At 37.8% G+C, this 13,736-nt stretch overlaps 1 protein-coding gene across 2 annotated transcripts in view; it reads right to left on the bottom strand.

Moving 5' to 3' along the window:
- NPHP1 (nephrocystin 1) overlaps window positions 1-13,223 on the bottom strand; it is a 48,070-nt gene extending 34,847 nt beyond the window's left edge. For both annotated transcript variants that reach the window (XM_081326277.1, XM_081326278.1), the window contains exons 1-10: window positions 13,098-13,223; window positions 7,445-7,518; window positions 6,339-6,399; window positions 5,263-5,399; window positions 4,356-4,591; window positions 3,688-3,785; window positions 2,783-2,877; window positions 2,308-2,350; window positions 1,450-1,534; window positions 801-895 (exon numbers count right to left, since the gene is read on the bottom strand). In XM_081326277.1, coding sequence (XP_081182403.1) covers window positions 801-895; window positions 1,450-1,534; window positions 2,308-2,350; window positions 2,783-2,877; window positions 3,688-3,785; window positions 4,356-4,591; window positions 5,263-5,399; window positions 6,339-6,399; window positions 7,445-7,518; window positions 13,098-13,181 — 1,008 coding nt within the window. In that variant the 5' untranslated portion in view covers window positions 13,182-13,223. The remainder of the gene's footprint in view (window positions 1-800; window positions 896-1,449; window positions 1,535-2,307; window positions 2,351-2,782; window positions 2,878-3,687; window positions 3,786-4,355; window positions 4,592-5,262; window positions 5,400-6,338; window positions 6,400-7,444; window positions 7,519-13,097) is intronic.
- Between the last annotated feature and the right edge of the window lie 513 nt (window positions 13,224-13,736).

Genomic DNA, 13,736 nt, shown 5'->3' with positions numbered 1-13,736 from the left:
TTCATCACAAGATGTCCTCACTAGCCTGTAAAATCTTTTCCAAACTTATAAAAATCTGATTTTTTCCCTTTTTGCCCTTCTTTCACAACTTAAAAGGTAGATAGGATAGTAGGTTCCTGTAAAATTGTTTTAATAGCCCAAGAGTTCCAAAAGTACAAATACAATTGTTTGATTATTCAGTTAATAATTTCCGTTTCTTTTAAGGCTTTAAAATTTTAATTCGCCAAGTAAGTAGTCACCACTTTTTCCAAAGCAGGAGAGACAATTTTCAGGAAAGTCCCACAGGAAAGTAGTTAGGGGATTAAGAAAGGTATGATCTCACCCAGATCTTCCAGATTGCTTCATTGTGCTTGATAGTGCTTTTGGCTTTCGGCAGGGAACAGCTTAATGATCGGCCATATTAATGGCCGATCTCTTCTTTGGGCCAGAGGAGATGCTCCGGATCAAGTGAAGGGCTACCGCCCTTCCGCGATCGCAAGGAGGGCCTCCTCATGGTGGTCACCCCTCCAGGGCGACTTTTTACCCTTTTCAGGGTCCTCCGAAGATAGATCGGACGGCGGGGAGAGGTTTCTTCCCGCACGTCCGCTGGCACCATGCGCGCAAACCGGAAGCCTCCTCTTTGTTCTCACTCCCTGTAAACTCAGGTGAAAGCATCTGAGTCTTTTAGTATTGCTTTATAATGTTAGTATATACTTTATGACATTCTACCCAGACTTTTGCACCATTACACACAATTTCGTCATCATATGTTATCTTGAAGACACTAGCCTTTAGGTTCCTGCTTAAGAACAAGTACTTACACTGCCTTTTTCAGGGCTCCAAACTAGATCTTGGAAAGAAAGATTGGAAGGTGTAAGCACTGGTTGCAGGAATGAAGATGCCTGAAATTGATTTCCTAGAAAAAAATAGATAAAACACATTAAATTGTGTTGATTTCCCTTTATCTTTTATGATTACTGGGTACATAGTCTTTGATAGGGTTTAATAGTTAGAATTTTCAAATTTGAAGCTATGCTTTTTTAATTTATAAACTAAATAACATGGCTTGAATCACAGATAATAGCTTTTTTTAACGATGAAGCTGAGATCTGCAACCAAATTATGAGAGGGAACTGACTATCTCAATTACTTAACATATCTAGCTAACTGACATATATTTTCAAACATGTTTTTATTTCATTCAGTTTATACTGTATAATAGACACTTTAAAAAATCTTATTTTAATAGGAAGGAGGCATTTAAAATTCTGTTATATAATTTCTTTCACTATGGCTGTCCAAAATCTAAACTGAATAATAATAAATCAATTCAATTAGCATTAAAGCCAACAATCTGTGATAACATTTTTTAATGTTGTTATATAATATTTAACATTGTCCTATCAAGTTTCAGTTCTCCTTAGAAGCATCAGCATTAGATTTAGTGGAATAATTTTGAAGAAGACCTACCTTCATCCAAGAACTGTGCAAGTGTTGAAGGTCGAAATCCAGCAGGCACGGCTCCCATACTTGTCAGGGCATCTAAGGTATTATGCTGTTCATTTAGACAGATATTTTATTAAGGAAAGGCTTGTCTGAGTCAGTAGAATGGGAAAGATAGCCCCAAAAAAAGTATTTAGAGCTTCATGAGCAAACTACGGTTACTCGCGGAAATGTGGAGAAGGCAACCCACTTTATATTGTGGCACGAATTATCTCGATGTCCTGATGGATGTCTCTCCACTCTGCTGCAGTTCTAGGGAAGATATCAAGATCTATCCATGATTTGCTGATTTTCAATTTACTTCTGTTCCCAACAGTGGATATGGCAAAAGTCACTCAGTGACATGCCTGCTAAGGAGAGCACTCCTTCCATTCTGCCTGTGTTTTCTGCACTTGCTGCCCCATTTTCTTTTTCTAGTGCTATCCTTCTGCTTATTCTGCTATTTGCCCTCACCACCTTATTTCTCTTGCCCAGCCTCCAGACTGTTTTGTTATCCTATTTTCATTCACTTTCCCGGGTAATTAATGAAGTTGTCCATTTTCATTTTTTTAACACTTAATGAAATATCTGCTGCTGAAAGTTTCAGCAATTCTGTTCCAAGATCATGCTAGAAATTAGGATGGTAATTGACTCTGAGTAAATAAAGAAAAGATTGTGCTGCTAATATTTATTCCAGTGTAAATATTTTCAGCTTGCTCACTGTGCATTCCACAGTAGGAATAAAGTCAGATGCTTGCTCTTCAGTCACAATCTTTTGACAAAATAAAGGTGATGCTTCAAATCATTACTGATATATAAACGTAACTTTGCAAAATACAAACTAACCTCTGTGAGGGCCTTTTTGACAGCACTCCAGTGAGAGTCTGTTCTGCAGATAGTACAAACATAAGGAAAAAAGTACGATCATACGTGAGCTTATGGGAAATATATAGACAAGCAAATTAGCATTCAAATCAGATTGCTTTATGGGACCAATTCAGAAGGCTCAATATGGCGTTAAAGCCTTAAGCAGCTTGGGCCCAGAGATCTTGAAGAAGTTCCTAATTCTGTACAGGTTTATTCCACACATTTAGATCTTCAGTAAGACTTTTTGAATACATTTAAAACCAAGAACTAATTATTTTTTTATGGTGGGTCCCATATTATAGACAACTTTGGGAATAAGATTGAAGCTATGATTTTGGATGGTTTTTTAAAAAAATTCTTACACATTGCATATAAAATTGCTTACAAACTGAGTAAGTTCTCATAATATACCAATTGATGATGATGTATGTTTGTATTAAAGCCTACAGTCTACCTTTTCAGAATATTGGCTCCACCTGCTGTTTCATCTGCCACCTCAATGTCATCCTCTGTTTCCTCTTCACTTGGCTCTTCTTCCTTGTCTTTTGCCTATCACAAGAAGTACACTGATCAGCCAAACTGCATCCTTATTTTTGTAATGGAATAGATGTTCTGACAGCATGATGCAGAGTGTTAGCCTACAATGAGCCTGATATCTTTATTAAAAAATAATACTCCATCATAAACAGCAGAAGCTTCTAATGGAAGAAGTACTTTTCACAAATTCCCCACACGTCTAAAGCCCATCACACTACTTTTCAAACTGTTCTAGAGATTCCCTGATAAATCAGAATAGATAACTGACAGCTGCCTGACAACCCAAACTAAAGAAGTTTTTCACCTTCATCATCACTGTTTCTTTTCTAACTAAAGTGGTTGGTGCATCACCTTGTCCACTCAAAACCTAACATCCAGAATAGACAGTGCCCTATTAGTAAAAATCTGCAACTCTCTCATTGCTGTGTTGAGATAATTGCTGATTTTGAACTGATAAGATGGCGTTTATTTATTTAACCCAGCCTAGGTTCTTAGAATAGTACTCAGGCCATAAATATTTGTATAAATAACTACCATAGGTAAACAATCCATACAATTTCCAGCAAAACTTTGTAAATGGACTGATTCCAGAGATGCTGGCACTGTCTTTCTTCCATATAGGCATATTCAATCAACAGTAAGACTCAAATATAGGCAAGTTTTATTTCTATCAAAAAAATATAGGTTTTACAGCAGGCTAAGGAAAAATATTTCACTTTTATACAGTGCAATGCTACCACTGTGCCATCTTACAAAAGAGCAGAGATATCAACAATAATTAAAACAGTTAAAACTGAATAGAAAGGGAAAATGCACACCAACCATAAGATAGGTTTTAGGGACAAGACCTTTCTCCCCTTTCGAATTTTTAGCCAACCACCAACCATCAGGCTTTTTCTCAATGACAAGAAGAACTTCTTCTTTCTTCAATAATGAAAACAGAGAAAGTAAAAGAGGGTAAGTATATTAACACTGAAAATCTTTGAGCACTCCAATACAATGCACAGAACATATGGTATATGTTTAAATGTTTGTTTAGTATCAAATGTGATCATTATTCTCATTTTACCAACTGCTGCAAAATGTTACTAAAGATGCTAGGAGACATAAAAAGAAAGCCAAACTGTTTTGCAGATATTCTGAACAAACAGAAAACCTAAAAGTTAATTTGATGTCTAAAAATGTACATTCCATTCAGCTTGATATAAATTATTTTCTTTAAGAATAAACATTTCAATCACATAAACATTGGTAGATTTATATCACTGCACCTATACAAACCTGCTGTTCCACTTGGCCCCCCTGCTGCAAATCTAAACCATTCTTTAGACAATGCATACAGCCCAGGCCAAAGTTAGGGAAGGCAATGATGGGTTGGTCTCAATTCTCCATGCTGCATTAAATGCTATGGGGCACAGATCACAACAAAGAAGACAGGGAGTAGACACAAACAAGTGGATCTAGTGGACTCAACAAATGCTAGACTTTACTTGCTTTAATTGTCAAATCCCCTTCTTGCTGTGCAGCAAAATCACCAAGAGCGATGAATTCTGTATTAAATGAAGTGTCTAGTTTACTTTCATCATCATATTCATCATCCTCATCATCCTCGCTATCTTGCTCTTCTTCATCATCATCATCATTTTGGGTACTTTCTCCTTCTTCCTCATTTTCTATCTCTTCATCTTTCTGCTGTTCCTCTGGGCTGCCTTTCTTTTTCAAATTCCTAACAACAAAGAAATAAAAACAGAACGAACTAGTGTTTTGAAAATCACTTATTTTAACCAGTCCTTGGTTTAACTAATATGTAGCTTGAATTGGCAGTACACAAATACAAGAAATAATCAATGCTTCTGAATTTTTAGGAAAAAACAGGTTATATCTTGAATGCCCGAAGTAAAACTGATTTATTGAACATAATTTTATCTTATTCTTCTTAAAAATACCAAATGCATTACAAAGATCATTAAAAATATAATTTATATATTTTTTAAAAATTAAAACGTAATGTTTTTAAAATTTATAAATCAAAAATAATACATTTAGAAAATAAACTAAACGAAGCCAGCAATTCAAAAGAAAACAGGCATAGCTTTTTCCTATTCCTGAAAACTATAAAATCTGGCATTAAATGAGGTTAGGCAGCTTCCACAAAATGGAAACAGGTATCAAAAAGATATGCACAATGCATTTTGAATGCATTTAAATTTCAATACTGTCATATATCTTAATTTTATGTTATAGGGAAGAAGATATCCATATTTGAAATCCATGCTGCATTTGCTTCCAATCTTTGTAAAAAACGTTTATACTAGTTCTGAAACATGTCCATGTTTAAATTTAAGCAGACTTGTGATAGTTGGCTATAACAAAAAAAAATCTCTTAAATTTACCTACATGTTGGAGTCTTTGACTACATTGTCCTGGTTAAGGACTGCAGCAATTTTTTCCAGCTGCTGAGAAAGCTTGAGCAATTGCTTTTCTTCTTCTTCTTTTCTCTGATTATAATTTCCTACTGGTGCAGGCTCATCTGACTGTGTGATAAAAAAACACATAGGATCTTAGTTTATATTTATATCTTGCCATTTCTCTGGAAGCTCAAAGTAATATACATAAACATTTCCCTTCATTTTAGTCTCAGAGCACCAATCCATTGAGATAGAAGGATCAAAAACATCCATGTGAGAGCCACGGTTAAGAGGGAGTTAAATTTGAATTTTTCCAATGTTAACCTCTGCATGATACTGTCTTCCAAATCACAGTTAGGAAAGATGTGCTAGTTATTTATTACATGCAAACATTCACATGGTTCTTTATGCTGAAAAAGAACACATTTGTTCTGGTATAGATTATTAGTATTATTTCTATTTAAAGAATGGATTTAATTTAGAATGACAGAAATTCAGATAGCAAGTATATATTGGAACCTGGAAAAAAGTAGCTTCTAATTTTGATACTAGTTTAGCAAACAATATCTTGGAATCTTCCCTCTCTTTTTTTTGGATAAGTATTCTGCCACAATTGGAAAAGGCATTCAACGCCGTGATGTCTGTAAAGATCAAAATCATGAAAGCCATGGTATTCCCTGTAATACTTTATAGAAGCAAAAGCTGGACTTTGAAAGAGGGTAGGATGTTTTGAATTTTGGTGATGAAGAAGATTCCAGAGAATTCTGTGGACAGCCAAAAAAATCAAACAAATTGATCACTGAATAAATCAACTCAGAGTTCTCACTTGAGGCACAAACGACCAGGCTCAAATTATCTTACTTTGTACACATTATGTGAAGACCAAACTCACTACAAAAGTCTCTAATGCTGAAAAAGATGAAATGAAAAAGAGCATGAAAAGCAACAAGTTACAGTAGCACTGAGTGCATCATTGCAATGGAGAAAATATGTGTGTGGTTAGGAGGAGTCAAAAATCACTTGCTGGCACATAATCAATCAATGAACTGTACCACTAATATTTACTTTCTTTAAATTTTGAAGCTTTAAGGCATTTTCATCCACAGATTTCTTCAGCTCCAAACATCTATAAACAAAAAGACCATATTTTATATGCTGTCTACCAACCATCAAAAATATTACAAATAATACTCTGCTTAAATTTAATAAAACAAGTTAATGATGCCAAGGTGAGCAGGTATGTTAATAGCATACTGCCATAATCATAAATTCTTTGTATATAGATACCCCTAGAAAAGGAATAATATTGATGCTGAAAGCTATTCAAAGCCTGTTACATTTGCCTAGCTGAAGAATAATTAAATCCCTCAGTTGCTCATTCTCCTGCAGAATCTCCACAACAAAAATCTACTTCAGGGTAACCAAAGGTGAAGCAAAGCTACCAAGTACACCTGGCTGCTATCATTTTCAAAAAAAATACTGTAGTTCTTTGACTTTGATCCTATCTAGAAAAACAAATTCATTCTTAAATAAAAATATACCCCTGGAAACATGTACTGTAGATAAATACTAACAAGTTTGTTCAAGGGGAAGGGGGATATTTGCTTTACGGTTTTTATCATTCTGAAATATAAGCTACCTGAATTCTTTGGAGTAACTAGCATATCATGAACAAATAATCTTGAATATTTTGTAAATTGGCCTTGAATCTACTTTCATAGTGAAAGCAATATAAAACGTTTTAAAAATTAACGATAACATATAGCAGTTAAAGTGAACCAACTCACCGCAAGCAATGGTATATACTGAATGCTAATATTAAAGTATAATGCATTTGAACATGAAAAATCATGACATTAAAAGCTGCACATTAATTCACTGATACTCCACTGAAGAGCAGTTCCAAATATTTATATTCATGAGCAATCTTCATTTTTTTATTTTATTTGTGCTGTAATGAGACTAGACAAATAACATTGCATCACCTCTCATCTTTGAAGTAAAATACACAAGTAGAAATGAGTCTTCTTATTTTTGATAAATTTTCTTTCAAATAAAGAAGAAAAGTTTTAGTCTCAACTATTTTTAAATCACCTGTTTACATTTTACTACCATATAAAATATTACATTTGCTTCTATCAAAAGAATACTGTAGCTAAAATGTACATTACCTCTCACTAAGGCTTTTCTTTTTTTCAGAATCCAGAGCTTTCACTGTTTTGCTTTCTTGAAGCAAAGTTTCCACCTGAAATATTTTATAATTAAGACATAATTTGTTGAAAAAAACATTTGCACAACCTCATACATTTAAGACTTTTATCTATATTGTATTTAGGATAAAAATTAACATTCCCAAAACAAGTTTTTCATATTCTCCAATATTCACACATCATCTGGCCAATATTAATAATGTTCACTAGACCAATTACACTCCTAACTTCCCCTTCAGAGTAGGAAATTCACTAAGTTTACAAATCTGTACTAAACATAGTTATCTAAATCTCATTAAGTTCTATGTATACATAAATTCTACTATAGTGCCCTCTGCAGGATCTTGCTGCTTTAAACACTCTGGCCCACTTGTTCTACTTTATGTGAGATTTAACAGTTGCACTAATGATATGAGAAATTAATGATATGAGAAATGTAACTGTCTTATCAGATGCAATTTTAAAGATTAAATATCTGTTTGAATATGTTTAAAATATAACATGGATTAACTAATTAATAAATATCAAGCGGAATAGAGTTAATAAATGAAAAAATGGGGGATATAAATGAATTTTAGTTTGAGAGAGATGTTTTTCTTTTTTTTTCTTCTGAGTAGTATTGTATTTTTTTTAATGATATGAGAAATGTAATTGTTGGGAGGACTATCATGAGGGAAGCAGCTTTGATATTTAACTGTAAATCAATTTTGAGAAAATCTTAACAGATAATCATAATCATAATAGTAAAGTTGGAAGGGACTTGAAAGCCCTAATAAGCAGGCATATACATAGAATGAAGGCTATTGCAAAGCACATTGATTTGTGCTTCTTAGATTGTAAGCCGCCCTGAGTCTTCAGAGAAGGGCGGGATATAAATGGGATTTTTAAAAAAAATCTATCCCTTCGTCCAAATCACTGAAGATGTTGAAGAGCACTGGGCCCAGAACAGAGACCTGGGGCACCCCACTACACACTTCCCTCCATGTAGATGCAGTTCCATTGAGGACCACACACTGAGTACAGCCGGTCAGCCGGCTACAAATCCCTCTGGTGGTGATGCTGTCTAACCCACATTTTTCTATCTTATCAAGTAGTAGGTTGTGATCTACTTTATCAAAAAGAAAAGTCCAAGTAAATTATATCCACAGCATTCCTCTGATCCACTAATTTTGTCACTTGGTCAAAGAATGCAATAAGATTTGTCTGGCATGATCTGTTTTTGACAAACCCATGTTGGCTTTTAGTAATGATTTTGTTTGCCTCTAGGTGCTCACTGATTCATTGTTTGATTATCTTTTCCAGAATCTTCCCAGGTATTGAGGTCTGTAGTTTCCTGGATCTATTTTTTCCCTTTTTTGAAGATGGGAACTATATCAGCTCTTTTCCAGTCCTCTGGTAGTTCCCCAGTGCTCCAGGATCTTTGAAAGATATAGTTCAGTGGTTCTGAGATCACATCTGCCAGTTCCTTGAGAACTTTAGGGTGTAATCCATCTGGTACTGGTGATTTGAACTCATCTAGGCTGGACAGGTGCTCACTTACCATTTTCTTGCATATCACAACTTGTTTTCTATTCTGTTTTTTATGGCACTGTCTGTTTTTCCCTTTGTGTAAAGACAGATGCAAAAAATGAGTTAGAGTTCTGCTTTCTCCCTGTTGCTTGTCACCTTCTTGCCACTTTCACCCACTAATGAACCAATCATTTCCTTCACTTTTTTCTTGTTTTTTACATGTTGAAAGAAGCTTTCTTTGTTATTTTTGACTTTGGTCACAAGTCTTGGTTCATTTTGAGCCTTAGCTTTCTTCGCTTTGTCTTTGCAGGCTCGGGCTATTTGCTGATATTCTGACTTAGTTATGTGCCCCTCTTTCCACTTTCTATATTTGTCCTTTTTATCTTTCAATTTATCAGAGAGTTCTTTATGCAGCCCTGCTGGTTTCTTTTGCTAACTGTTATTTTTCCTCTTTGTTGGTATTATGCTAGACTGGGCTTTTATTATCTCACTTTTCAAAATTTCCCAAGCTTCTTGAGTTGTTTTCTCCTTGACAATTCTCATCCATGGAATCCTTCCCAAGCTCTAAGTTTATCGAAATTAGCTCTCTTAAAGTCCAAGACTCTAGTATGACTGTATTCTATTGTTTGTGCTTCCATAATGTTGAATTCCAATATTGCATGATCACTTCCTCCCAAGGTTCCTGTGGCTTCAACACCTTACATCATTTCATCTTTGTTAGTGAGAATTAGATCCAAAATAGCTAATCCCCTAGTTCCCTTCTCTACTTTTTGGGTGACAAAGTTGTTTGCTAGGTTTGTCAGGAATCTGTTTGATCTTCCACTTGGTGCAGAGTTTGTCTCCCAGTTGATGTCAGGCTAGTTAAAGTCCCCCATTACAATTGTGATGTGCTTCCTACACACCATCGTTAGCTGACTAGCAAAAAGTTCATCTATTTCCTCTGTTTGGTTGGGTGGCCTATACACCTATGGCAATGTCATTTTTTCTCCCTTTTATATTGACCCAAAATTAAATGATTTTAATTTTGTGGGGAAAAAGTCTAAATGAGAATGTTGAAAACAGGACATATAATGCAACCAAGAGGACTAATTAGAAAAGAAGTTCTATATTGATGCTATTACCAATTGGATAAATGTTAGAAAAATGTTAAATTTAACCTCTTTTTGTTACTAAAATATTAAGAACTCTATTAACCTGTTTGCCAAAGAGAATATGGGAAGAAGAGAAAATCAAGGAAAGCTGTTATGTAGAGTATGATATGATAGAATTTGACTATTATTGTTGTGAAATGTGAACCCAGAAAACATGCTGTTTACCAAGCACAAGGTTGTTAGTTTTTTTTTTAAAAAATCTATACACATACACACACACAGAGAGAGAGAGAGAGAGAGAGAGAGAGAGAGAGAGAGAGGGTTACACAGTTGCACTAAGTTAATCTAGGATGTCTATATATGTATAAGAAATACAATATAGAGAAATGCTTATTCTGATATATTATACATATATATTCATCACATTGTTTCCACTCAGGAAAGGAGTATAAAATATAAAGTATAGCTTACAGTGTCTTGAACTACGAAAAGGACAGCATACCGTATAAATTTAACAAATAATAAAATAATAAAACAAAAGTAATAAAATGCTAAATCTAATGTCCATCAGTCATATCTTTTAATCCTTGTAAACCAGACATATCAAACACAAGGCCCGCGGGCTGCATCCAACCCGCAAAGTGGTTTCACGTGGCTCATGAAGCCATCCTGGAAACAGCAAGGGAACGGCCCCCACTGCCTTGGCCCCAACCAAGTCTGGCCAGGAGCCAATGTACAATCTCGTGGTGGCTATCCGTGCTGGAACACGTTCCATCTTAGCTCCACAAGGCCATCCTGGAAACAGCAAGGGACCAGCCCCAACCATGTCGGCCCTGCCCACTTGGGCACATGCTGGGGAGGTATCACCCTTTATGATAAATGAAGAAATGCACCATCGCCTGGAAGTGGCCAGCAAATGGCCCTCACCTACTTCACATATCTGGCTTGGTGGGCTCTGGGGGAGGGGATGCCATGACCAGCCTGTGCAACGGGTAACTGTTACCTGTGCAATGCCGCCCAGCCCCCAGCCTGGCAGGCAGCAGGGCACTATCACAACGCCGAGAGGCTGGACTGGGCAGTGCAAAGCTGGCAAGAAGCGCAATGCCGCCCAGCCCCCAGCCTGCCCAGTTTCACAGGCAGTGGGGCGCTCTCCTCACAGCTCCGAGAGACTGAGCCAGGTGGCGCGAAGCTGGCGAGAAACTCACTAGTTTCACACTGCCCGGCCCAGCCTCTCGGTGCTGTGAGGAGAGCGCCCCACTGCCTGCCGAAACCGGGCAGGCTGGGGGCTGGGCGGCGTTGCACAGGTAACATCGACTCTCATGCTGCTTGCAGCATCCCCTCCCCTGGAGCCCACCAAGCCAGATATGTGAAGTAGGTGAGGGCCATTTGCTGGCAACTTCCAGGCGATGGTGCATTACTTCATTCCTCATGAAGGGTGACACCTCCCCAGCTGCGTTTCTTGCCTGTTTTTCTCCCTCCCTCATTTCAAATATTTTCCTGCCACTCTGTTCTTAAGGAAGGGAGGGAGGGAGGGAGGGAGATTGTAATGAGAGGGAGGGAAGGTCTGAGGGAAGTCCTGCCTTAGTCCTGCCCTGCTGCTCTTTCACCATCCCCTTGCCCCCTTCTCCTGGCCTATTCTGGGGGTCTCCCATCCTATCGCTAAGGATGCTTTCGTTATAAAGCCAGATGTCCATGCATGGAGAGGGAGTAGGCCTCCCTCTGACCCACTCACTTTGCCCTCCTGCACCCACCATGAGCAACTTGGCTAAGGAGAGCAAGTACAGCAGCAGCAGCCTTGAGGAGAGGGTAAGCGCTGCTGGGGGAAGTGGGGCTGGACCAGGTGCCACAGGAGCTTGAGGGCTGGGCTGGGTGTTTGACCTCTGCTGTCCAGGGCTCCAGGCAGCCCACGCCTCTGTCCAACCCCCCCCCCCAGCATGGCCTGAGAAGGATGGTGAGGCTCCTCCAGTGGATCATGCCCTGGTGCTCACTCCAGTCTTACCCCCCTCTACCGGAGACCCTTGGATCTGCCCCAGTCCTGCCCAGAACATTGGAATTTTACTTGCTGTATTCACTGTTTCATTTTATAAATAAAAATGAAATACTGTATATTTTTAAAGTAAAAGATAAAAGATAAACACAACCTTATTAGATTCTTTTTACAAACATCCATTCCTGGCCTCAGACTACCAATTACTTTTCTGTCAGCATTTGCATATCTTAACATTTCTCCATTGTTCTATATTTTATGAACTTTCTACTAAGGCTTATAGATTAATCTACTTGCTCTAGTTTTCTGGCATATATACATAAAGCATATATAAAGGATATATAGATAAAGCCCCACACTGAGGGAGCTAGGTGGTTTAGAAATATGAAATGTGTGTATGGGTATGTGTTATCATTTACTCAATTTTCCCTGTTGAACACAAGTTTATTTTAGTAGAAGCGGAAAACTTCTTTAACCTATTAAATTAGCTTTTTCACTGTTGCTTACAGTTTTTTTTGAGAATGTCACTGGGAGAAATTGCTTGTCTCTAACAACTCTTTTCTACCAAATAACTCTTACTAACTTTTACCAAATAATTCTTACTAAAATCATATGCTTATATGCAGAATAGGATTACAATCTAGGATTACATTGAACGACGGTTCAGTCAAGACCGTAAAATTTTGGATTTTGGCTCGCTAGGGCGTGAGCATACATCTCCCTCTCCCCCGCCACTTTAAGATACACGTGCATCTTCTAACTTCAGAACAGTTTTCTAGGGATTCACATATTCCAACAATGAAAACGGAGGGATCACATTTGGGGAGCCATGTCAGATTTGCACTGAAACAAGCCCATACGTGAGCTCCACCAAATGAGGTTTGGAGGATTTTTTTATTTTCAGTGAACCGCCATCCTCTCTAATCGGCCACGACCGTTGCGAAGCACTGGAAACTTGTCTTCTGCAATCCCAGCTCGCTCGCTCTCCCTCTCTCTCCGAGGAAGATAACGCCAAAAGATATTTTACCTGTTCCCGCAGCTCTCGGCCCCGACTCAACGCGCTCTGCAGTGGGCCCCTTCGGCTCCGACGGCCGGGCATTTGTATAGACATTGCCGCGGTTGCTTTGCTCAAAGAGAGCGGCCGCCACGGTCGCTAAGGAGACCAACGCTGCGGCGCTTAACTAACAACGTCATCAATCGGCATTCCTAAGACCCAAAGCGAGATTTAGGAGAGAATCGCGCTAATGGCGCTACTCGTCTCTGCAGCTATCAAAACCGAGGGAGCCAGATGTTCCCGAGTAAAGGGAACAGCTGAGGGGGAATTCCCAATTTTGCTCTGCTCTAGTAACAAAAAGAATAGACGATAAAATACCATTGTTCATTATGTTTCTTGTAATTCGATGGTTTTAAGAATTCTTAACAGTCCCATCCAATTTACGCCAAGAATACGGGAAATACAAAAATATGAGTTTATGGTCATGTTAACTATATGCCTAGTAGTTGTTCACATCAGCCTATATAATCCTCCGTCCTCCAATTTTATTCCCCAAATCTCCTTCTAGTGAACTTGAATCTGATTCTCTGGAATTGTAGCCCAATACTTATTCAAATCCCATGTCCTGTATTCTGAGACACTCACTTGGGCAGGACAAAAAAGCAATTACAT

The sequence above is a fragment of the Vipera berus genome (genome assembly GCF_964194415.1).
Source record: "Vipera berus genome assembly, chromosome: 1".
In the NCBI taxonomy this organism is placed as follows: Eukaryota; Metazoa; Chordata; class Lepidosauria; order Squamata; family Viperidae; genus Vipera; species Vipera berus.
The sequence above is the reverse complement of the archived record's forward strand: the minus strand, read 5'-3'. Positions and strand labels throughout refer to the sequence as shown.